The 25,405-nt window shown below is 34.6% G+C and overlaps 3 protein-coding genes across 3 annotated transcripts; 2 read left to right on the top strand and 1 right to left on the bottom strand.

The window, feature by feature from the left end:
• The first annotated feature begins 4,520 nt into the window (after positions 1–4,520).
• Positions 4,521–10,474, top strand: LOC148170269 (nucleolar pre-ribosomal-associated protein 1). The gene is made up of 5 exons (XM_088043013.1): positions 4,521–5,155; positions 5,205–5,932; positions 5,981–6,355; positions 6,402–9,010; positions 9,059–10,474. Exons 1-5 carry the CDS (start codon positions 5,005–5,007, stop codon positions 10,329–10,331), a joined length of 5,136 nt encoding a protein of 1,711 aa, XP_087899139.1. The 5' UTR covers positions 4,521–5,004; the 3' UTR covers positions 10,332–10,474.
• A 2,968-nt stretch (positions 10,475–13,442) lies between these two features.
• LOC148170268 (ATP-binding cassette sub-family G member 1-like) lies at positions 13,443–23,776 on the top strand. Its single transcript, XM_088043925.1, has 9 exons — positions 13,443–13,692; positions 18,489–18,606; positions 18,693–18,882; positions 18,932–19,077; positions 20,266–20,389; positions 22,342–22,456; positions 22,507–22,923; positions 22,973–23,073; positions 23,122–23,776. The coding sequence occupies exons 1-9, from the start codon at positions 13,533–13,535 to the stop codon at positions 23,674–23,676; spliced, it is 1,926 nt and encodes a 641-aa protein (XP_087900051.1). The 5' UTR covers positions 13,443–13,532; the 3' UTR covers positions 23,677–23,776.
• On the bottom strand, positions 23,757–25,389 carry LOC148170267 (monocarboxylate transporter 4-like). Its single transcript, XM_088043928.1, has 5 exons — positions 25,304–25,389; positions 25,152–25,252; positions 24,849–25,110; positions 24,201–24,800; positions 23,757–24,159 (listed from the first exon to the last, which is right to left on the bottom strand). The coding sequence occupies exons 2-5, from the start codon at positions 25,239–25,241 to the stop codon at positions 23,798–23,800; spliced, it is 1,314 nt and encodes a 437-aa protein (XP_087900054.1). The 5' UTR covers positions 25,242–25,252; positions 25,304–25,389; the 3' UTR covers positions 23,757–23,797.
• Positions 25,390–25,405: the final 16 nt, after the last annotated feature.

Raw genomic sequence — 25,405 nt, 5'->3', positions numbered from 1 at the left:
CGAATGTTAGTAAGAATGTGGGGTTTGTTATCGAGAACTTATTTGTTTTGGTTCCACATTTACTTTTTATACAGATAAGAGTTTGTGTGGACGGGAACCAAGTCTATAAGTAGTCATAAAAGATTATGAAGTGAACCTTTGAAGAAGGTTGGTAATTTTAATTGTTAATCACTGGAATTAAATTAATGTAGGCGTTACTTTGGTTGTCTTATCAAGGCGTATTGGTTGAAATAATTCGATAATCCGGTTCGAAGGACCAAAATTGTGCTAAATTAAATTTTAATTATAATTGAGAAAATTTTTACACACGCATGTAAGCTATTTTTATTAGCCAATTGTTATCAATACATTTAATAATTAAAATAAATAAATTACTTTCAGTACTTGCCAGGTTTAGATTTTTAATTTTTTTATGTTCTTGTAATACATTAAATCGTTTTTTTTTTACGTTTCTCTTGTAGTAATTGATTTAAAAAATTTCAGATTTAATGAAAACGTTAGGGGATCGTTTTATTGCATTCAAATGGAGTTTCATATGAATGGTACTTTCTCGTATTTTGGATAATTAGTACATAAATACGTAATGATAGCGGTTATACTTCGCTACTAGCTCTGCCGATCTTCTACCGTGTAGTTCAAACTAAACCCTGCGTTTTCAAGGATAACAAAATTACGCGTAATTTTTGAAATATTTAGAAACTTCATCAAAAGATACATAAGATACATGTGCAATTAAAGAGTATGAAAAAAAGTTGATCGGTGTTATCATTGCACACGAGCAGTTTTTTACTGTACTGTGACTGGTTTTCCCCTGAATTAATAACACAGATAATGTATGTATGTAGTTGCAACTTTAGAATGGAATTTACATGTCGCTTTACTAAAAATGTTGCGGACGGAAACAGTTCTTCTTTATGGAATGTACACTTGTCTCTAAAATTATCGCATTACTATCAAAATCCAAAATTAAATTGTTTGTATTTGCTCCTTTTCTTCACAAAATCAACAACCAATAAATGAAGTGGATACATGTCAACATTTTACAGATTAATGTATTGAGAAGAAGAAAAAAAAGAGAACATGTGAAGACACTCCAATTTAAACAATTAAAACGAGAACTCTGACCACGCTCAGTGGGTTTTTTGCGTCCTCTAGCTCTAACGACAATATCGCAATATAGTAAAGATTAGGTTTCTAACCATCTCCTGGTCGATTAGTAATTTTAATGGAAAGCTCAATCTACTGAAATGATTATTGGGTGATCGATAACTTTGGAGGCAAGTGTAGTGTACCAAATTATAATGACGAATGCGGTTAGTTTCAGTCAAAAAATTTTGAAATCTCTACAAAAGCCTTTAAATCAAAGACTACTTTACATTGTGGTTTAGTAATAAGTTTTAAGATGTCATAAAAAAAACGTTTATTTTTCATGACTCGTTTTTCTTATTATTCTTTGCAAATTTAATGACGTGAGAAAATATAAAACTTTATTTATTGCCATGCACATTGCACACATAAATTCTTTTATTGTTTGACAATTTTATTGTTTTTTTCATGACCATATGTTCCTATAAAACAATTAATTTATTTTTGATGCGAAATTCCAGCATTTCAATAGTGACCCCAAATCTGTGGATGAACTATTGCAAGAACTGACTGTCGTTAACCTTTAATTGCACAATTTATGATTGTATTATGAATTTATAATTTTCCATGAAATAGATATTTTATTCCGATGCATCTGATGAATGGAATCTCATAAGTTTTTTTGTAAAATATGTCCCATGGACGCGGACCCGGGTTTTCCCTTTTAGCTCATCGGACTCCAAAGACCATAGTGTCCGAAAAACCGACCATATTTCAATAGTGTGGGTTGTTGACATGTCGATGTCGTTTTGACGACACAAACAATAATTTATTTTAAGTTTTGTAATGCAAATTTCGCGCATTTATCATTGGAAATTATCAGTACCAACGTAGTATTAATGGGTTTATGACTAATTTGATAATAAATATACATCGGTTCAAGGGTTTTTATTTAATTGAAGAAACTATCAAAATATAATAAGATCAATAAGTAAATTATAATAATAGCCATTGACGCATATTAAAATAAGTCATCAAAAATTTACATGGAACTTCAAGGAGAACGTGGCACTACGAACTTAATTTTTATATTATTTTATATTATATACCTACATGTAATTATATTGTAGTATCACGTAATAGATGTTTTTAGGGTATTATCATTTGCGTTACTCTTACTTTCTGATACAGTTTATATAAGTATTTGTTTTTGGAACTTTCATCTTTCTATAATGATCATTACAGAGTGTTTTTCCTAGCGAATTTAATTGTGTTTAATTATTGTGATTCTATTTTCTGTCATGTATTTTTCCGATAGTAAGATATAGAAATCAGTACCAAGTCCAGTAAAGGTACTATGCTCCTCTGACACGTGAAGAAATTAATTCTGACTCATTTTCACTCTGTCAAGGTGTAACAGAAACATTAAGAAGTAATCTGAAAAGTTAACGAGCGCTCAGTGACCTCCAATTTTAAACAAATGTGAAGGAAAAGTGATGTATGATAGTAACAATTTGGAGCCAAAATTAGAGATGTAATAGCTTATGTGAACTAGTTTTGCACTTTCATATGTAACACCTCTGATTTGGAACTAGATTTGATATCTGGGTCATTCAGACCATAGAAAAAAGAAATATTACATGAAAGTCTTTTCCTGGTTGAACTGAGGAGACTTTCGGTGAACGGCGCGAATTACTGCACAAATCGTTAATTTTAATATCCATATAAATTCCACGATTGTTTCTCCATAAAGATATAAACTGTTGCAATAGTATCATTTTGGATAAGTACGAGGATTTATAATTAAATTCTTATGTACAGTAAATGGTTTAAACTAATTACAGAAAGAAACCTTGAATGTTAATACTACACGACCGGTCTTTTTTCGACCACGTTCATTACCAAGGATAAAATCAAAACATATTCTCCCTTCAGTTGTGAAATACTCGTAATCAAATTTAAACGGAATTTTTTTATGGCAAATATTCAACGTTCAAGGCTGCCAGATAACAGTACGGCATAAGGTTCTGTCATGGTTGAAAGGACATCCCATGCGTTAGAAAACTGATTAATTGACAGAAAATTGTTTCAATAATAACATAGTTAATTAGCGCGTTACGTGTTGTTTCGGTGCGTCTCTCGTCCTTCGATATATATAAATTTGTAACAGTGAAAAAAGAACGTGCGTTGATATAATTCTTTTCACACCGATCGATGGTCTTTGATTATTTTATTGTGCACAATGACGTCTTTACTGTTACGTCGCCAAAGTATTATCTTTGCATAACATTTTGCTCGCTTTAATAATAATAATTTATAAATTACTTTTGTGGTAATTTTATAATAATAATAATAATAATAATAATAATTACTGGTCTTCTTTTTTTGTTGTTTAATGCAATCGTTTTGCCATTTACTTAATTATGTTACATGGATTGTCCAGTAATTACTGATAAGTGGTTAATACGATCAAATGGCCCGATTTTCGAGGGATAATGGCATAATTATCTTAGTCGGTATTCATAATTATCTGATTGGAGTGACGAGTTTAAATAGAATAATGATTATTGTAAATTATACGTTCCATTTTTGTGGAACATTGTAATAACATAATGTATTTACTCAGTACTCAGTTCTGGATGAGTTGTGGCCTTACTTCTAGGTACTTCCGAATGACAGTAACGAACTAATGACAATAAACATTTATTATACAAAACAAACTACTTTAGAAACTATCCTTGTGTTTCGCATATCCGAACTTTCTAAATTCGTCTTGTCCTCCTTTCTTTCCAAATTCTGCATGGTTCCCGAAATACTCTTCTTGCCCTTGTTCTTTCTTGTGCCCTTTATCGTCAAAATACCTCGAGCCTTTATCAGCAAAACCTACTTGTCCATATCGACTTTCATCGAAGCCCTTCTTGTGATATCCACCCTTGTTGCTCTGGCCTCGTGCTACCGCTTGAGAGGTTTCGTAACCGCCATGTTTCTCCTGGAAGGCTTCATCGTTGTCTTCATCATAGAAATCAGTGTTTTTCTTGTATTCGTTCAACTTGTGAATGTTGTGATGTCCTTTGGTGCTGTGCCCTTTTGCGTACCTTCCATGGTCTGCGTACTGGTACCCGTTACTTCCTTTATGGGCTTGATTTTGGTTCCCGTAGTACCCATCGTTATGGTTGTAACCTCGTCGATGTCCCTCTTTTTCGGCGTACTGCTTCTGATGGTTTGCTTTGTCGTGGTGTCCTCGTGCTCCTTGCGCATTTTGATGGTACCCGAGGTACCCACTTTCGCCTTTTTCTCCGGTATCTGAATATTGAGCTGCGTTGAATTCTTTACCAGATTCGAGTTTGAATGTGTACACTGTACAGATAGAGACCAAGATTATGATTCGGAACAACATTTTGTTTGATTTGATTGGAATATCGAAAAGTCGCGTTTTATAAGCTCAGAAATATGGATATATGAGGTAACTTAAGCGCAATCAATTACGTAATTGTCATTCAAGGTTCAAAATAAGGGTTATTGCAAAAAGATATGCAATTTCAATTGAGAAAGATTGCATTGTTCGGGTTTTTTGGAGAGGAAATATGTGATTATGTAAGATTAATAGAATGCGGTTGAATCTAAAAAATCCCCCGTAAGCAAATTATTATTTATCGGTGGGACTGAAATTATTAGAATAATTATTGAATGCCGAACTTCTCTGAAAAAAATTGCTCCGATTTATTTTTTACCGAATCAGCCTTACTAGGTATATAACCAGCAATTCGCAATTTTAAACTTCCGCGCCAGGCCAACCATTTCAAATTTATAGATGGCGTGGCAATGACAGATGACAGCTACTTGACAGTTGACAGAATGTTGTCATTTTCGCACGTGTTATTTTAATTCCTCTTTTTTATTGTTATCGAAGAAATAACAATGACCACCGACGCAGGTCCAGCGTTGGCCTCCCCCAAGCGCCCAGCGCCAACTACTGAAGACGCTCAAACACCCCCAACTAAAAAAATTAAGGTTAATTTTTCCCCGAAAGAATTCCGAAAACAGCTCAAAACTGATCAAAGAAACCACGGTGAGTTAAGTTTCTTCAAACTTTAAATCAAACTGACTTTCTTTTGAAGCTTTGCAACAGTTTCTTCAATTAACTTGCTCGGAAGACGGGCAAAAGTACGTGTTGAGCTACCTGGAGCATGGAGGGAGTCCTCTGGAGCTCTTACAGACTTTGGAGGGAGAGTCGGGGGCTTCGCCCCTTATAGTGTTTGATATTGTCAATCGTATTTTATTGCAAATTAGTGCCAAACTAGCGAAATATCAAAGTGCGGCCTATGATGCATGTCGTTTTTTATTGAACGCATATATAAGCCAGATCAATAAGATGTTGGGGCTCAGTTCGTCAATGAACGAGCGTGTGGTAGTTTTAAAACTACTAACCACAATGGTCACGTGCTCGGTAGTTTTAGCCAAAGACGTTCTTCTAAATGTTAATTTCCATAAAACAAACTTAGAATTGTTAACTAAGGTTAGCGAGGGTAATAACGAAGCTCGGGGGGCTTTTATTCTCTTCATCACCGCATTCTTAGTGGATGGTCATTTTCCTCCATTGTCCGTGTTACTAGAAAAACGTGGACTAATGACTAGTATTGTTAACGGTCTTCAATACGATACAGCAGACGTCGTAGTTTTAGTCCTCACTGCTCTAAAAAACCACATATTAGAAAACGCTTTCGTCTCAAAAAGCGTTAAAATGAGTACTTTCAACACCGCAGTGGTCAAAGATATTGTTAATTTATACAACTGGAAAGGTCCAGCGGCTCTACAGAACCAAAAAAAGAAAACAAACTTTATTCCCGTAAGTTCAGGTTTCTTTTAATTTCGTTTTTACAAAAAAATTTTACAGGTGGATGAAATCGACAAATCTAAAATTAACGAAGCTGTTCATTCCTTTCTCTTAGTTTTGTGTACTTCCCACAAGTTTGGTGTGATATTCAGAGACTCGTTGATTGGTTTAGGAGGACATCAAAACACTTTGATGTTCTCAGTTCTGGAGAGTTTAGTTAGACCATGGGAACATTCCTACGCTGGAGAACTTGTTATTAAAATCTGCAAAGCTTGTCCAGATTTATCCAAGAGAGTGTGGATCAATTTGAAACCGTCATTGGTCCCTAGATGGACAGATAAATGGCTCAAATCTATGCAGTTCGCTGGTCGCTTAGTCGACCAGTTTCAACCAGAATGTATAGAATTGGGTGTGAATAATTTCACCGGTTATCAGGTACAAGTTACAAAGTAGATAACAATTTATTAGTCTCAAATTGTAGGTTGCCCAATTAATCATGTCCTTAACAGCGCCATATCAAATCCTTAAGACAGTACTTCCAGAAAAGCAGATCTTTGACCGACCAGCGACAAAATATCATGTTATGTTGCTGTTACTGAAGATGGCAACAACAGTTGCTACTTTTTTAGAACGTGCCAAAACTTGGACCAACTTTAATTATTCACAAGTTTATACAAATCTATCAAGGCATATCAACAAGAATTTTCCTGGAGTTGACACGATTTTAACGAACTGGGATCAAGTCGATGAAAACTTGGATATTTCTGACTACGTGGACGTCGCTTTTGATTTATTAGCGAAATATAAAGTTTTAGCCCCCAAAATTTTGACCGATGGCAGCGTGAACTTCGACGTTTGTGAGTTCATCGCCAAAAGTGAAACCATCGCTCCAGAATCACGAACTAGGCTACAAGTCAAAGCTGTGGATTTTTTCGTGGATTTGGATCCTTCTTCCTTCAGATCCAAAATGGAGTTGTTCAAAAATGTTGTCATGTTCACGACGGAGTATTACTACAATTGTAAAGACGTCAATGTTCTGAGAGTTTTGAAGCATGTTCTTCGGAATTGTGGCATTTTTGATGCCTGCTTGCCGGAAATTGATTTCTGGATTGACGGATTTTTGAACCTGAAAAGTTACGACGCCGATGTTGCAATTTTCCTGTGTGATTTAATAAGACATTCAGAAGAAAATGTTAAATACCAAAAACAAGTCTTTGAGTTGAAGGCCAACTTTAGCCCGTTAGTTCTCAGTCTCGGCGATTTCTTTACAGAAATTGATCCTTCAAAGGGTGTGAAAAACTATCTGAGTTTCGTTCTTTTGAGCGTTTTTCACATCCAAATAGAGCTGAATGTTTTTATTGAGGCGTTGGCGAAATTTACCCACTTACCCGAAGCTCTGACGACTTATTTTTCCACCTGGAGCAAGATGGAAGTAGCTGTACTGTCAAAGTGCAAAGGAAAACTCATGGAACAGATGCACAACTTTTCCGAAACTCTTTTAGAAGGCAGATTTAAAAATGTCGTGTTTGATTTGTATCCCAATCAGAAACTCAACATGTTGCAAGGGCTGATTTTCTACGTAACGAATCTTGTTAAAACCGGAAACTTAACGGAGCAACGTGAAGAAAATTGTTCTAAGATTCTCACTTTCCTAATAAAAAACAACGTTTTCGAAGATGACCGTTGCGTTAGGGTAGTTTTGGGAAACCCAACGTTGTTGCAAAACTTTACTTTTCTCAATAAGGAAGATTTTTCCACGAAATTCATATTGGATGTTGTCAAGTGTTTGAAACAAGAGTCAGTCGACGATTATTTAAGCGAATTCCGGCGAAGAGTCGTGTCAACTATCACAAAGATGTTCAAAAAGTCAGAAAAATATCAAAACTCGATTATTACCACGGAAGTTTTAGAACTGATGAATTTAGACTATGAACACTGCCAAAAGTTACTAAGTAAATTTGTGGCGTGTGGAAACAAGAATTTTTATTCCGTCGCTTGTTACTGCTTGAACCGAATTGTGGAACTTGGGAAAAATTACGATTTAGAGCCTCTCAGTGGCGAAGTTGTTCAAGAGCTGAGTAGACTTCTTTCAAGTTTGCTGACAGACGCAGCTCCTAACGTAAATTTATTTTCGTCTGCGTTTCTAAATTATCTAAAAATTTTCCCTCACAATCTCGAAAACGTGGACGTTGGACTCTTCGATAGTTTAGTGTCTGTGCCTGAATTCAACAAAGATAATCTTTTATTGTGTGAATTCCTGCTGGACCGCAAACCCGAATGTAAAACAAGTTTCGAGAAAAACTTGGACGAGATTTGTCTCAAAAGAAGCTTTATTCTGGCACTTCTAGATGTGGTTCTTCGGCAGTATCAAAACGATGAAGTCATCTGGAAGAAAATCTTCAATAACATTGAGTCTTACGTCGTGAAAGCTTTGCAGAAACCCCACAAAGCGGGGCAGCATTTTCAGAATCGTCACCACAGTCTTGGAGTTTTGGTTGAAAAGTTTATGGAAACCGAAGCTTTTGGGAGTCAAGTTCAAAAATTCGAAACAACAGAGCTTTTCCATGTTCACCTACTGAAGAAAATCTATGACAAGATCGAGAAAAATGATAAAACTTGTGGGAATATGATTATAACTTTTGTTCATTTAATGATGAACTTGCTTAAACAAAAAAGTGGCTACAAAGAAGAAACGTTGTCGCAAGTCGGAGGAATTTTTTTGGATTTTTTGCGCAATGTTGGGGACTTCAATGGAGCAAGTCTAAGCACTAATGAGACTTTGAAGATATTTTGTAAATTATGCTTGAAGCACGGCATTACTGGAGATCCCGTTTTGTTCCAAATACTATCGGAAGTTTCCCGTCTTTGCTTGGAAGAAGACGACGGGAAGCTTGTCCTTGAAATGTTGTTTTCACATTCCCAGTTCCTGGAGGTGATTATTGGAGACTCCCGGAAACTCCACATAATAACTCTCTGGAAAGTAATCTGCACGAAATGGCCACAACTCATGGATCGGAGTCACATCCCTGTACTGTTAGCCTCGTACAAAGCCATCAACTCAGAGTCCGAGATTTTGGCTCTCATAAAAATGTAAGTAATTATTAATTTATGGCTGCCCTTTTTGAGATCTGACTTTAGGTACGAATCTAACCCCGACCAAACCAAGTTCTTCGATTTCAAACCTTTTTTGTGGAGCCGCGCCGCAGCTTCACACTACTCCGTTCGCGCAAACACGCAAAAGGCTCTTTGGCAGCAACCAAAAGTCGCCGACGTTCTCAACAATCTCCAGCAAAGTACCATCGCTTCGACCATCACGGATCCATCAAACCCCAATTCGTACGATTTGGACTTTTTCTTACCTTTATTCAGTCACTTGTTGGTTCCCGAGAACCCAGTTCCAACTTACATGTTTTCAAGAACTGGCGCTTTGGCGTTGACCCTCACCGGATTTCGGGGCGACAAAAAACAAAGGTTTGCGACCTGCCATGTTTTGCAACGCTTCCACTTTCATTTAGAAGCGAGACAAACTGGAAAAGATAATTTGTTATGGTTGCGGTTGATCGAGGCTGTTTGTAAAGGTGTTGCAGTCTTGGACGATTTCAAAATTAACAACTTCGTTGGAGTTTTTCTGGGACGAATGGCGTTGGTTTTTACGCAACCAACGGACGTGATGTATGTGCCGTTGTCACAGTATTTGTCAGCGAAGGATTCGCTAGATTTTAGGACCATACCTGAGTTGTATACTTTCTTGCATAGCCCCCACGTTGATTCGAAAAAACACAAACACTTTATTTTGCAGGTGTTGCGTAATGGATTAAGGGATGAAAAAGACTTTAAGGCGTTAATAAAATCCATGGGTTTTAAGCTAATTTCGGAGTTGTGTTCCAGCACGGTTTGTGAGGTCGAAACGAAAGTTTTGATTTTGGAAATCATTGATAAATGTTGTGAGTTGGAATTGGGGGTTAAAGTTTTATGTGGAAGTATGTCACTATTATCACAACTCGCGTCATTGATAGTTGACAACATCAAAGAAGGTGTAGTCCTACTCAAATTACTAGGAATTATCTTGAAAATTGTTGAAATGGACGACAACAGACATCGGAATTTTTTGATTTACGTCAGTTTAACGATGCTGTTCGAAAACGACCATTACTTCCGTTGTTTGAGTAATTCTAGAGGTTTAATGATGTATTATCGCATCTTAATGACTATTGTTAAGCGGTATCCCGAGTTTTTCACGACAGAACACATGGAAAACATCTTGGAAAAATCCAAAGATGGTTGTTGCAAATATTTGGTGCTTTACGGTTGCCAGTTCTTCAAAGACACGGACTTTGCTAATGATTCGACACAGTGCTTAAGGCTGCTGTTTTATAATAAATTACACAGAAGTGATATAATTGCTCGATGACTCAGTTACATTATAATCACATTCTTATCGGATGTCGTTGCATCCGTCTGTGCTGAAAACAACGTAAATATTTATTGCGGCGTCAAAGTTATCACTTGCGTTGAACAGTGAAATAGTTACAATCTATTAAAAAATGTGTAGTAGACGGTTGTTTTATTCCACCGACTTCAGATCCTTCCTCTATTTTCCAGTTTTTGGAAATTATTGACATGTGATTGATAAAATTTCACTGGACTATGGAGCTGTTTTTCTGATGTCTTTACCAAGAAATTGTGATAATTTTCGATGACCTTTTCTTTGTGCTTCAAATGAAGTACCTATCTAGTTAAAATGCGTCATTCTCTGATAACCGATCTTGATATTAATCATCTAACAATAAGAAAATTATTACGTCATGCTCTTGAAATTTTCTTGGCTAAGCTAGAAACAAATTCACAGCAAGTGATGTCAAGGTTGGCATTTATAAGACCGTCAACTCCGTCGCTATTCAACGAAGCAAAACTCCTGAAGATCGGTTTAAAGAGGAAATTAATTAATCAAACTGTTTTCAAGGATGGAAAAGAGTTGGGTGTGATATTCATGATCATCATCAGTATAATGGTAACTCGGAATTTAAATAAATAACAAACGAGCACCCACTTTAACTCTTGTTTTGAGTCACGATTTTCATGTTTTTTTGCATTCTTGGACACAATTTGCAAGCTCGTTGTTGAGTAAACAACTACAAAGAAAAAAAGTTGTTAACCATATGTCAATAAGTGAAATTGGAAACAATCGATTAGATTGTCTTGTTGGCTTAAATTATGAATTGATTTAAGTGGAACTTTTTTATAGAACTAATTTAACAATTAAGTAATGTTTACATTCACTCGAATTAACTTAACGTTAGGAAAACATAAACTTAATGCGCGGAAATAACAATTTGAAACCTGTAAAAAAATATATTTTGGTCGATATCTAGCGCAAATTTAAGTTATTCGTACCTATTTTACGTAGAATTTCACGCAGAATCCAAAACTGTACTAATTTTTCTTGTACCTTAACAAATAACTAAACTAGACGCGATTGATGTTTCACATGGCAAATTTGAAGTTCGGAAATTTTTATGCTCCATATCTCCGGAACCACAGATCGCGTCATTGTTTTTTTCGCACTTGAGTTGATAAGAATCTGGTATTTCGGAAAAAAAAACAACTAATGAATGAATTAAATTTTTGGTTTTATAACCGCTACCCGTAAACTATTTGACCTCCAGATGTGAGATTTGGCCAGTTGATAGATCTTGAGCTGCCCTTCCGATTGATCTGAAAACTTATTCCGATCAATATCTCGTTTATTTGTGAAGCAAAACTTTAGTTATTGGTGCTCATTTAACGCAGAATTTCACGGAGAATCCAAAACTGTGCTGATTTTTCACGTATGTCAATAAATAGTTGAATGAGCGATTGAAGTTTTGGGTAGCGCTAGAGGGCAAAAATGTTGGAGCTCCGGAACTACAACAGATAGATGAATGCGGTTTTCGCTAGTTTGCGCCAGTTTTCGCACTTTTGTTAAGAATCCGTTGTTACATATTCCGAATTTGAAAATTCAATGCTACGTCGACCGAAATTTGTGTTTTTTTCAATTTAATCTCGAACAAAAGGATGTAATCTGCACTTCGGTTCGTAATACTAGACGCCTTTTGGGTATTCTTTCCACGAAATCGACATCTACATCGAATAAAAGAGATACTGGAGATTTTCTCCATGATATAACTTTGCAATCGTGTTACACAAAATACAGTAAGTGTTCGTTGTAGAAAAAAGTGCACAAACTTTTATTAAATTTGGTCGCCTGACCTCGCTGAATCATTTCACTTACTGTTTTATTGTATACGTACGTATCTTATGCTCTTTTTAACATTCATTTATTCTGTCTATAAATAACTAGTGTCGAAAATGTAAGTAACATTCATAAAAAAATTGCAGATCATCGACCATTAACGGTTTTAAAATACGAATTGACACTAAAAATAAAGACGAGTATAAATGAACTTTAATGACCTGATCGAATTTTTTAATTTTAATTCATATTCGGTAATTTTCCATTTTGTATAGGCGCAAAACGAGTTTTTTCTTTAGCCTTGTTGTAAAGAGGAAGCTTGTGGACCTCGATTGCCCACCGGATAGGAAATTAAATGATAAAGTTACTTAAAAATTATTCAGTATGGACAGATATGCGGAATTTTTATACGTCCAGTTTTTTAACTGAGGAAAGTTTTTTCCTCGAATTTGATTAAAGAACTTATCAAAATAAATATAAATGTTGTTTACAAAATATCTACAAAGTGCGATTAAAGGAAACGAAAATGCGATCTGGATATGTTATTGTCTTATACCTATTATAGACGAAAATTTGTATCGCTACTAATTAAAATATTACGCCATTTTAGTTATTTTTGCATGTGACTGAAACGATAATTTCAATAATAACCAGATAAGTTTAAATCTTAAAAATAATAACTTTAACATTTTTTATCTACAGTATTATTTAGAGAACTTATTAATGACTAATCAGATTTTTATAAATGCCATTGTGAAGAATGGAGGTAATATCGATCACTTAACAAATGAAATGAAAACAGCTGAGTTCACTTTTCCTTCAAGTTGGAACTTAAATTTGTTATCAATAATTTTTTTCCAAATTTTAACTACAAGGTTGTCTTTCGCGTGATGTATCTGTGAACAGATCGGCTAAATTACAAAGCAAGCTCTATAGCCTTGTCTCATTCCGGAAGACTATCAGAGTAATATTTCAAGTATTACCGGAACCGGAAGAGAAACATTACCTTCCTCCAACAGAAAGCAAAAAACCATTCCTCCATTTCGACGTTGCTGCCCATCCGTTTTAATCATTGCAAATTTCCTTTATGTGCAAAACCAAGAATAAGGCAATTTTATTGAAGTATCCCGCTCACCTTCCACCATCTGTAAGTAGGAAAGCATTCCTTTCCTGAAGCTTTTTTTTTAACCGGTACAGTGCAGTGTCAAGGTTAGTTCATTGCAATTCGATCAAGTTGACGGTCGACTTGTTTCCTAATACTTAGTTCGAACTATTTATCCGTCAGTTCTACATGAAAGTCCGCATCAGTGAAAGCGTGCAAAGTTCATCGTCGGTTTTCAGTCGTCGGCAGGAACGGCTCGTGGCAACTTAGAGCTCGCAATGGATTCAGTGATGGACGAGAAAATGAACGGTGAAGAAGTCCAGGTGGCGTTGAGGGATAAACCGCTCAAGCAGCTTAACAGAATCGCGAAGAGGCCGAAGTTGGATATAGAATTTCAGGATTTGGGGTATTCAGTGAGGGATACCAACACCAAATCAGGTAAATATTTTTATTTTATTTTTTATTTTTTGATGTATTTGTATTTTTTTAAAGCTTTTTGTTTTATTTTTTTGTACATTAATTTTTTTTTATTGGATCTGAATTGAAATGACAAAGAGCTTGAAATTGAAACACAATACAATGTGTACTTCCAATTGGCAACAACTTGTAACCGAAACGTGTTCAGCAGCCTTTTTCTTTGTTCAATTTACGCCGAGGCCCCGCATCGACAACTCGCATTCAACCATAATGTTGGCTAAATATTTTACAGAGATAAGCGCAAAAATAATCCACTTTTATTATCATTTATATTATCGCACCACCTGCAACAATTTGAGCAGTAAGTTTTTAATTGCCCTCGAAAACAGCGCCGAAATAATCAGCCATAGTCAGGCCATTGTTTACTCTAATTTACTGCGTACTAGTTTTAATTTATAGGCGGAATGTTAATATCCAACCAAATTCGCCAGCTTCCAATAAATATTTCACTGATTAATTATCTTAATTATTGCTTTTTTTTATTTGCCGCCAAGATTAATTTTTATGTTGAGACTGGAAATAAAATCAACTGCGACGTTGTCAATCAAGATAACAACATCCGTGACAGTTTTTTTTTCTCACTGTTTAACTAAACAAGTTGAGCACAAAATTTTTTCTTCAGTGAACCGTTTCTTTTAGGGTCAACGAATTTAGGCAATCAACAGATTTCGTTCTAATTACCACTCTTATCGGTTCATCGTTTTTTTAATTTGGTTCGCGATTAAGCTACGAGGTCAAGATTAAAATTTATTTCGGCATTACATAAATTAAACGCATGATTTTTGTATTAATTTTCGGTTTTTCCTAATGACAATTGGTGATATAGAACAAAAACAAAAGTAATGTAAATTTAATACATTGCACGATTTGTTGGTAAATTTTGGGTGTATTCTTTCCCAACACGTGTGTCTACACGTTTATAAAGCTTCAACTGTTCAATAAATTCCAATTAATTAGCGTTGAGTGCAAAATGGACGAAGAATCTGATCATGCTTTCTAAATGTAGCAATAAAAATAGTGTAAAGTTGTTAATACTGTCAAACCAGTGAAAGCGTTTTGTTGGAAAACCAGTGGTAATTAATTTTCTTCACGATTTGTACATTACCTTGGGTTTATCTCATAATTCATTTTGTTTTTTTGTTGAGTAATGTGGCGTATGAGGTTCTAAGATTTTTCCCACGTGGAATATTAAATAGCACGAGTACAAAATTAGAGCCTTGAGTTTACCACGTGAACAGGGATGTAAGCCTTAAAATAATTAATTTTAATAAAGAAGACGCGACCTTCACGTGCTTTATAATTGTCAAGAATTAATTCAATTAATTCACTGAAAGACTTCCATTGTCTAATTTATTAGTCTGCAGTAATCAGCAGATGAAGCTATTAGGGCAAAGATAAGTCATTTTCCATAATGAGGGGAAATTTTGGAAATTACGAGTAATTAGATTCTTTACTTACATAACCCATGGAATATTCATTCTTAATTTTGTGATAATCACCTCGCTGTGACTCGTTTTTTACCCGTAAAATATTCATGAAAGTAAACACTGTTTATTATATTCGTATTAAATGAATTGCATAAATCAAACAAAGGCAAGCAACATCATCATTTTTCATAATGAAACGTCAAGTTCAATATCATATAAAAAATTTTAAATCAATGATTATTTTCCGTAATTAATCACACTTCAAACACAATTCCGTGACAAATTAATCATGAGAGTTACTCAGCTTTCCAGTTTCATAAGATATTTGCTGTTAATTTTCGACCTTTGCGCTGATCGAAAAATTCACGAAAATATGTTTATCACAATGTTTTATCATTTTCCGTCGAAACACAAAAATACTGTGAATTTGACATAATTTCTATTAATCGAATCAATTGGTATTCAGGGCGGGTCAAGGCGATGTTACGTTCAATTTAAATTGATGGCATGTACGCCTGTATTAGGTTCATTCAATAAAAGGGGCCTTTGAACAATTTAGTAAATCTTCTAGATTTCTTATGTATGATTCAGATTTGCAGTTTATTCCAGTTTATAATTCTAAGGCTGTATGACTTATAGGGTTTCATTTTTCTTTTTTTTTAAGTTTTTATGTCTACTTGGGTCACAGATATGCAGGTTCTGAGATCTTCAGTTGTCCAGATTTTCTGAAATATTCAAATTTTTTCATTTTTTTTTTTAATTTTTATTGCGACTTTTAGCCTAACAGTAATTTAAAAGCGACTGTTGTAAAAAAAATACTGGTGTAAAATGAATATCATTCCATGCTCTTTATACAATATTCTACATATTTTGTTCACGCTAACATAACACTGTTATCAGCGGTGCCACTTTATAAGGTGATATCTGGGTTGATATTTCTGTAAGAGGATTAATTGTTTTATCACAAGGTTAAGCTATCACTTATTGTTGTCAATGTCAATAGGTTACTAAGAAAAAATGCGATTTATTAATAAAGCGTTTCGATTTCATTATAAAATATTATGGTTTTATTCCAAAAAATATTTTCAATCAATAACAACGTTGTTTACAAATATTTTTGGCTTACTAATATAAAATGCAGATCAAAACCGAAATAATGTGATCCGTTTTTCAAATCAAAAATGTAACGGCCGCAACTGGGAGCATTCAACAATGTGCCAACAAATTTGCAACGCCACAGTTCGTGTATTTGATTAATTTAATAATTCAGCGGATGGAAGATTTTGAGCTCATCCTACCGAAGAACCTGAGAACCATTTTTTGTACTGACCACCTGCGTCACTTTTGGAAATTTTCCGTCTGATGTTTTGGAGATTTCCAACAATTCGGAAATTGTCCCAGCAATTAACTTCACGTTTTCACTTCCGAATGTTTTACATTTAATTTGAAGGAATTTTGTCGATTACTCATGTCTACGTTCTTATCGTGAAATTTTACAAAAATTCAAATGGTTCATGACGATAACAATATTCCAACAATTTGTTGTGTTTTCATTTCATTATTTTGTACTTGTATTTTTTGTGATCGTGGGAACGAAATAAAAACTGATACCATATCAATAATCGTGCTTAACACTACAAAGTAAGTGCGAAAACAAGCGGAAACTGATAATTTTAATATGGAAAACTTTCCAATTTGAATGCCACCGGGTTTTCTGTTACTAAAGATGAAAGCTTGAAGAAGTCATTTATTAATTAGGATTAATTAGGAGGCAATTACAGTTTTTTTGAACTGGCTCTTTACGAGGTCAATTTTGTAAATCAAGTTCAATAATAAATCGAAACCTTGAAAAATATAAAGAATCAAAATGAGTTATGTATTATAATTAAATTGAACGAAAACAAATCAAGTTTAGAACGAAACCGCTGTTAATAATGAAACTTTGATTTTATTTGCCCTATTACGACACTTAAGTATCAGCACAGGACCAGTTAATTAATAAGGTTCGACATTCATAATTATTGCGATAAAATTAAAGGAACTGGCTTGGACTTTGAGATTATTTTAATTTAATTTTGCACAACCAAAATACGAATCAGATGGTATTATGAAATTTTTAGATTAAAACTACACGAGATTTTCAGAGGTGCTTAATCTAGATTTTGTTAATCCGTTTTTTATTTATTTTGACAACCATATCGGATGACTCATCGGTGTACCTACGTTTTTTAGTTAAGGCGCCGACAACTACATATTTATGGAAAACATAATTTTTCTGGTTTTTCGAGTCTAAACAAACATGGCATGCTAGTAAAACCGGATATTATCAAAAAAAAAAAAATACCGCGTAATGTCAAACAGTCGTAGTCGTCTAAAATAAAATAAAAAACTGTTTTATTTTATTTCTGTGTATTTTTCATGGACAAGTCATTAACATTTCCAGTATTCACAATTATACAAAACCACAACAAAACGAGAAAGACAATAAATTATTCTTGTTGAAATGAGATAAGTCAGTTTTTATTGAAGTCCAAATTCACATAAAATTTTGGAAAATAAAACAGTACAATCTAAATTCAATGCACGAGGTTACAAAGTTGTTCTTTTTTTTATTTGCGTTGTTTTGTAAGAGAAAGTTTGTTAACTTATGCTTGATTAATAGCCAATTACAGTACAAACATTATTATACCAGAATACGTACCAGAATAAGCTTAATAGGACAAGCAGTTTTTTTATTACTAAAAGAATGTTTAATTTTATCAATTTTCAAAAAAGTTTAGTAAAAATGCAATGTCAATAGCTTTCAACAGATATTTTTTCAGCAAACGCTGAAAAAAAAATCTTCAAAGAAAAGTGTTTCACCCTGATAGTTAAGTAATTCATGCAAAACCAGTACCACACGAGCATGCAATGTTGATAACATTCAGTAATTATTTAAATTTTTATGAAGCAACGTAAATTCTGTAGAAATAACTAAAAGCTTTGTATCGCCGTCAATGTTATTAAATCGTTTTTACACATTGTCTGCTGCATTGTCATAATAGATCGTAACATATTTACATTTCAACGCTTCACTTAAGTAAAGATTTATTTTACGATCTTCATTACTGTTGGTAGATATAAATCTTATTTCATTGATCTCATAAAATAAGACAATAAAAATAAATCAGATAATTATATTCATAACTCCTTATAATTGTCGATGTATCATTAGAAATAAAAAAGAAACGTGTTCCTGCCAAAGCCACGTGTGTAATTTTCTTTGCTTATTAAGTTAATTACGAATCTGAAAGACGTTAACTTCACGCACACTTTTCAATTGTTTTTCAGGATGGCGTCAGATTTTAAACTCTGTCAATGGCAAATTTCGTTGTGGAGAATTAACAGCGATCATGGGCCCCAGTGGTGCTGGAAAAAGCTCCTTACTCAACATCCTCGCAGGATCCGTGTAAGTTTTTTTAATGACAAAAATTCGATTTTTTGAATCCCTCGAAAATCGGTGGTGTCGTTTTATTAGGCTTTTCGCGTTTCCAGAACAGTTGGGGTCAAGGGTGTTATCAATGTCAATGATAGACCTAGAGACATGCGAGTTTTCAATAAGTTGAGTTCTTACATTATGCAAGAAGATGGAATTCAGATGCACCTTACAGTAAAAGAAGCGATGATCTACGCTGCTTGTTTGAAGTTAGGTTCGCATATTAAGTACCAAGATAAATTAGCAGTGGTAAGTTGGTTAAAACGGTAATTTAATTGTGCAAACACGGAAATTTCAGGTCGACGAAGTCATAGATCTGTTGGGCTTGGAAAAGTGTACAGATACTCTAAGTGAATATCTATCAGGAGGTCAGCGCAAGAGATTAACAGTTGCTTTGGAACTTGTTAACAATCCACCGGTGATTTTCCTAGACGAGCCAACGACGTAAGTAGTGCAAAATATTTACATGGTTTGTTGTCTTCCGGGAAACAGATTGCAGAAATATGAAAATGCTTATTGATTATTATTTTTCTGTTAAGAATTTGCGACTTCAAAATATACATGTGATCATGATAAATTAAGGACAATTGAGTGGCGCCTGGTTTTATCTTATCTTCAGTGAGGAAAATATGGCGCAAATTTGAAATGTTTACAAAAATATTTATCAAAAATGTGGGAAATTCTGATTGTGTGCAAATTAATACAAACGTTTTAATAATCATCATTAGTTTTTTTATGGGAATCTCTTAGAAGAGATAAAAGATTTAGTACCTTAATTACCATTTTTAATTATTTAACCATTAAATTGAATATTTCTAATTATAAAAAATTTAATTAGAAATGTTAATTGAAAGTACCGTATTTTAAGAGTAAAGATTTTTTTGATACGTCTAATTTCAAGGTCCAAATACTGGATTTTGCGTTCCAGTTTTATCAGCAAATTTAGAATTTTGCAACAGCTCCAATATCATTCCTGACGAGCGGTTTTGCTAGTTGAAGCTCATATTTCTTATTTCCTGTTAGTTGAAGTTTAGACAACCTTCTGAATTGAACCTTTTTATGAAAAACGTAGATTTCTATCATCTAAAGGTTTTTCTGTTTGAAATACCTTATAATTACAAATCTGTAATTAGAATTAATTACTCGCCTATAGTTTAACAATTGCCGTCAACTTTTACATAATTATTTAACTCATATTCAGGGTTATTGTACACTATTAATAAGTGGATCACTTACAGCGACTTTATTATTAATTATTTCGCTAACATATGTGTTTCTAATTTTTGCAACATAAGTTTAATTAAAAGATTTACATATATTCTGTGGAAAATTACACTTTTTTTTATTTATTAATAGAAGTTTTTATATAAACGTGAAAGGCCGGACAAAGATGAAAAAGTTGATAAAATAGAATATTAGTGTTCTGAGTTGTTTTTCAAACAAATTTTGCAATAAAACAGGAACAGTTTTTTATTTTTGTTGGAGTTTTAAACAATTTTGTGTTTTATAGAAATTTAAGTGTTGCTAAGCTGTTATCGCCCAAAATCAGTTCTAATTACAAATTACCCACACAAAAAAAATTATTGTAGTTAGAGAAGTCTGTTCAAAATTCTATGTAACGTTTATTTGCAGTGGCTTGGACAACTTCGCCATTAAGCAATGCATCCGCTTGCTCAAGAAAATTAGCTTGATGGATCGCACGGTGGTTTGCACTATCCACCAACCACCGGCTTCGATTGTTCAATTTTTTGACCAGGTAAGCCTAATTGTGCAACGTCCTTCAAACCGTTCCTAATTTGTTCCGGTAGTTGTAGAAACAGTGCTACGACTAGTTACACTTTGTTTGTGTAATAAGTAGACAGATTTTTATTTTGTTATAGTCTAACAACTACGTTTGCCATCTTTCACTAGGTGTTATTATTAACAGCACGTAATTACTAATTATTTATTTATTTGTTTTTCTTCGGCGAGGCCGTTTTGAAATTGATCAACATCTACAATAAACATATTGATTGATTGAAACTGCAGTTTTAAGAGAAAGTAATCATCTAACTTTAAAATCGAAAGTGAGGACAAAACGGATGCAACAATTTCTTTAATTGGGTTTAAGAAAAATAAAAGTTGTCAGTTTTTTAACGACCTTGATCACCTAACACATGCTCGTAAGCGAAAGTTGGTGACCAAACGAAATTTTATTTGGGTGTGCAATAAAGTGTTCATTGTGTTATTTACACAACCTTCAAAACAAACGGAAGCTTTAGTTGAATAATTAAATCGAAAGCATTGATGGCCCTCGATCATTAAACAGAAGGAAAATAATTTCATAAATATTATGCAATATTTGTTCACACAGAGTGGTAAAGAGATAGACGCTTTTGTGACTACAAAGTATGACATCCCGGAAATGTTCAAGTCTTCGAAACAATGATGAGGCAGATTGATTGTCGATGAACTACTGTTACGTAAAATCCTAAGAGTGACAATTCAATTTTTACTATTCATATTGCATAATTATTATCCGTTGAGTTTTTTTTCCAATGAATCTCCGTTTTTGATGACCTCGACAGTTGGGTTGTTGGCATCTGTGCAAAAAATGTCGACACAAACAAAGATCTGCAAGATAATTAGCGGTCTCAATTTTGATTGTCTTGTTTACAGTTTTTTACAATGAATCATTTGGGACTGAATCAAAATAATAAATTTTGTTATAGCAGGTATAATTTTTTTCTTTACAGGTATAATTTTTTTCTTTAAACTAATGGAATTTTTGCTCATTGAAGTTCCGGCCACATTAACCTTTTTGCTTGGCCAATTTACCAATCAATCATTAGGCTATTTATTAACGGAATATTCTCGATGTGCTTGCGGCCATGCTACTTTGTAATTATAGAAAAAAAAGTAAAACGCATAAACATAACATGTTTTGTTTTATTAACATCAAAGTTTAATGAAAAAGGGACTTGTTGTTTTTGTTTCGAGAACAATACATTGGAGTCTGATTGAAATCACGTCATGCGCTGGCTAGCCATTGTTTGGTAATTAGTAATTGAAATTCTTTTTCGTGTTATTAGTATTAATTATGAAAGATAATAAATGGAAAACTTACGAGGTTACACGAACTTGTTATTTCGTAAGTGCAAGGTTTATTTGCAGTTTTTATTGATGCACGCACGTATTGAATCTGTTCAAATTGAAATAAGACCGTAATTAAATAATGACGCTCCAAGAAAACGTAGTCAAAATTTTGAAAATTCTGATTTTAATGTGGACATACAAACGTGACATTTCTCTCACTTTACATTTTAAATTTCGATGATCTATTCTGTTTATTTGTCCTGACTCATACCTTTAATTAATAATCAAATGTTAAGCAGTAAAAAATTTACATCTTTTTATCTGCGGTTTCGGACAAAACCATTGATTTTCAAATTCCAAGAAGTTACATTTTATCTTGATCATCAAAATATATATGTTCTAAAGAACACTTAAACGCGAGAAAAACCGGTAAAGTGGAATAAAAATGAGAGTACTGAAATAACTTGAATTAATTACCACTAATTACTACTTTGATGTGCTTTTAAAAGTTTTCGCTCTTCCTTTATTTCAAAGAACTCGCGATAAGGATTATAATTTTAATAGAAAAAGTAGCATTGAATCAATTTAAGGGTCTGAATAAGTTTTTTTTAATGTATTATTAATTGTTTCAAGGTTTACATCGTCGCCAACGGCTGTTGTGTGTATAATGGTTCTCCAGCCCAACTCGTCCCGTTCTTCTCTCTAGTCGGCTATTCGTGCCCTTCCAATAATACTCCGTCCGACTACAGTAAGCCCCTGCTAAATCTAATAATAAAAATATTAACATGAAACTTCCAGTGATTGAACTCGTGCATTCTCAACCATCGATGGTCCAGAGCTTCCGAACAGCTATTCAAGATGGAAAAGTTAACATGAGGGACACCGCTCAAAGCGACAAAAGTGATAAAGTTTTAGAGGACGAAGGGATCTACAACGATCCTACCGAAATCGTGATAGAAAAAAGTGACATCGAGTTTGCCACTCCTTTCCACGTCCAGTTCTGGATGTTGTTATCACGAATGTTTTTACAAATGAGGCGAAACCGAGTGGGGCTGTACATTCAAGTATTTCATCATATTCTCTCAGGGTTGATTATTGGAGGAATCTTTTATGGAATTGGAAACGACGCGTCGCAAACGATTGCTATTTTCAAATACTGCATTTGCTGTAATGTCTTCTTTATGTATACGCACGTCATGATGCCAGTGTTGTTGTGTAAGTGTCAAAGTTGCTCTCCAACTTGTTCTTCATTTGTACGTTTCAGTTCCCATGGAAGTTAAGTTGTTGAAACGCGAGTACTTTAATCGTTGGTACGGCTTAAAGGCGTACTATTCAGCGCTGACAGTCTCCACACTCCCTCCTTTGGTAAGTTTTTGTTTAACACAAAGATTTTTAAAAAATAACGAAGAATAGCTTGTTCTCGGCACTATCTTCTCCATCATCGTCTACCTAATGACGGCTCAACCTTTGGAACTTCATCGATTCTTTGGGTTCTGCGTCGTAAGTCTCGCCGTCGGTGTAACTTCCCAAGGTTTAGGCTACTGCATAGGCTCTGTCTTTAGTATAACAAACGGCTCAGTAGTTGGTCCATCAGTTTTGGCCCCATTACTGGCTTTAGCTGTGTACGGTATGGGTTACAGGACTGCCATAGAACCGTTCTATAAAATTCTAATGACTTTAACGTACATAAGAAACGGTGTTGTGGGTATCTGCAATACTTTGTTTTACCAAAGGGAACCGCTGATTTGTCCAGAGAGCGAAATTTATTGTCATTATGCTCGACCTGATGTTCTTATGGCTGATATGGCTATGCCCATTATGGACTACAAGTATCAGTTGGGAATTATTTGTATTTTTATGATTGTATTCCGAATTGTCGGGTATTTATGTTTGAAGTGCAGGCTAAACAACGATTTAGCCTCGCGAGTCCTATTCTTACTTAAAAAAGTAATCAAACATCGATATTAGTGACTCTGTGGTATTATTAACTCTAAATATTGTGATAATAGCTTAGTTTTAATAGTTGTATTAAATTTTTTATTTAGACAAATTAAAGTTTTTACTTTAATTGAGTGAAGAAACTTGTAACCTACTCTTTATTAAGAGGGTGATTTTCTTCCTTACAAACCCCCTTGGATTCTTTTTTCCTATACTTCACAATGACTCCTTCTAAACACCAAAGTACTATCGCAAATAAAGTAACACAGTTCATTGAAATAATACACGCAGAATAACTGCCTGTCGCATCCCGAATCGCCCCTAAAATAGACCCTCCAGTCAAGGTACACACTCCATTGATCATCATCCCCATCCCTGAAGCTGCAGGGAGCTTTTCCAGACTAACATGCGCTGGTATTATAAGAGTTGAATACACCCTTCGTACTCCCTTGGATATTCCCAGGACCACAGCACAAACAAGGAGGATGTAAAAGTCCTTGAAAAGAAGAACGACTACAAACTTTTGATAAAACCTCACTATCGACCAGACTTACCAGATGTCCCCGCAATGAAGATAATTAAAGTCAAAACAAAGATAAATCGTGGAGGCTTGTTCAAGTACCCACCGATGTAAGGTGCCAAAGTCCGGAAAATAATGTCTGTAAAACCGCATGTTGACATAAAGGCAGCAATTTTAGTCGTGCTCAAGCCGTAATCGTGTAAAATAAACGGAGTTAAGACGTTGAAATTGATTTCTGTAAAGAACACGAGGGAGATTCCTACAAGGATATTGAGGAAGATTGTATCTTTGAGGAGATCCAGGTCAAATATTGCAACCACGGTTTTGAGGAGATTTTTGGGTCGTGGAGGAACCACAGGTTCAATTTTTTCTATGGTTATTTCTTCTTTTGTGTGCCACTTCACGGGTTGTAACAACATCGCCGTTACGAAAAAGTTGCCAGAGAGACCTGCAAGAATGAGAAGGACTCCATCAGGGGTGTAGAACCTCAACAGAATGTTAATTAGTTGTGGCATGATGATACCACCAAGACCCATTATGGTGGTTGCGAAGCTCATCGCCTTGCTTCTTTTCTTTTTAAAGTACGTGTTGACTGCTAGAGTGTAAGAGGACCTGCAGAGTCCCATCCCGAGAGCTAAAAGCACAGTTTTAGTACAGTCGACTTAACTTTCCGTCGACTAACATGCAACAAATCCATACCAAAAGAAGAAATTCCTCGTAAAGGAAGTCAAAGTAAGACCGCAGAAATACAGTCCTGCTGCTAAAAGCGCTACCTTTCGGTAGCCCCAGAGTTTGAGGAGTACTCCGTTGAAAACACCAGTTAAGAGTCCGAAGGAAGTGTACATATTCATAATGAGTGCGATGCGAGTTGCTGAAAATCCCAACTCGAAGAAGGTTTCTTTATAAATGAGGCCAAAACAATGAGTCATCGCCATGAAAAAAAACTGATAACAGTTGTGATATTGTGAGTTTTGATCAGTCTTACGCTGTTGATGCCCATGGCGAAAGCGACGACCCAGCCGTAGCCTCCATCGGGGGGCACTTTGTGTACTTTTTCTTGCTGACTATCCGACATGGTAGAGTAGTCTGCAAAAAGTGTTAAACATGGTACTTATCAGTATATGCTAATCCACTAACAAATACAGTTTTTCGAAAGATTAACAGTTTTATTTCGTGTTACGTGATGTATTGTCTCATGTTTCCTGGCACTGAGAGTGAAGGAAGCGGCTCGACATTGTG

This window comes from Gnatocerus cornutus, chromosome 8 (assembly GCF_029298725.1).
Source record: "Gnatocerus cornutus isolate USDA-ARS CGAHR chromosome 8, icGnaCorn1.1, whole genome shotgun sequence".
Taxonomy (NCBI): Eukaryota; Metazoa; Arthropoda; class Insecta; order Coleoptera; family Tenebrionidae; genus Gnatocerus; species Gnatocerus cornutus.
The sequence above is the reverse complement of the archived record's forward strand: the minus strand, read 5'-3'. Positions and strand labels throughout refer to the sequence as shown.

What these genes read in the sequence shown, in the direction of transcription:
- LOC148170269 (XM_088043013.1), top strand. Translation starts at nt 5,005, where the DNA reads ATGACCACCGACGCAGGTCCAGCGTTGGCCTCCCCCAAGCGCCCAGCG. An exon ending in AACTGATCAAAGAAACCACG is followed by an intron (nt 5,156 to 5,204) that starts GTGAGTTAAGTT and finishes TTTCTTTTGAAG; the next exon opens with CTTTGCAACAGTTTCTTCAA. An exon ending in ATAATTTCACCGGTTATCAG is followed by an intron (nt 6,356 to 6,401) that starts GTACAAGTTACA and finishes CTCAAATTGTAG; the next exon opens with GTTGCCCAATTAATCATGTC.
- LOC148170268 (XM_088043925.1), top strand. Translation starts at nt 13,533, where the DNA reads ATGGATTCAGTGATGGACGAGAAAATGAACGGTGAAGAAGTCCAGGTG. An exon ending in ACCAAGATAAATTAGCAGTG is followed by an intron (nt 18,883 to 18,931) that starts GTAAGTTGGTTA and finishes CGGAAATTTCAG; the next exon opens with GTCGACGAAGTCATAGATCT. An exon ending in TCTCCACACTCCCTCCTTTG is followed by an intron (nt 23,074 to 23,121) that starts GTAAGTTTTTGT and finishes AACGAAGAATAG; the next exon opens with CTTGTTCTCGGCACTATCTT.
- LOC148170267 (XM_088043928.1), bottom strand. Translation starts at nt 25,241, where the DNA reads ATGTCGGATAGTCAGCAAGAAAAAGTACACAAAGTGCCCCCCGATGGA. An exon ending in TCGCCATGGGCATCAACAGC is followed by an intron (nt 25,111 to 25,151) that starts GTAAGACTGATC and finishes AACTGTTATCAG; the next exon opens with TTTTTTTTCATGGCGATGAC. An exon ending in TTGGTATGGATTTGTTGCAT is followed by an intron (nt 24,801 to 24,848) that starts GTTAGTCGACGG and finishes CTGTGCTTTTAG; the next exon opens with CTCTCGGGATGGGACTCTGC.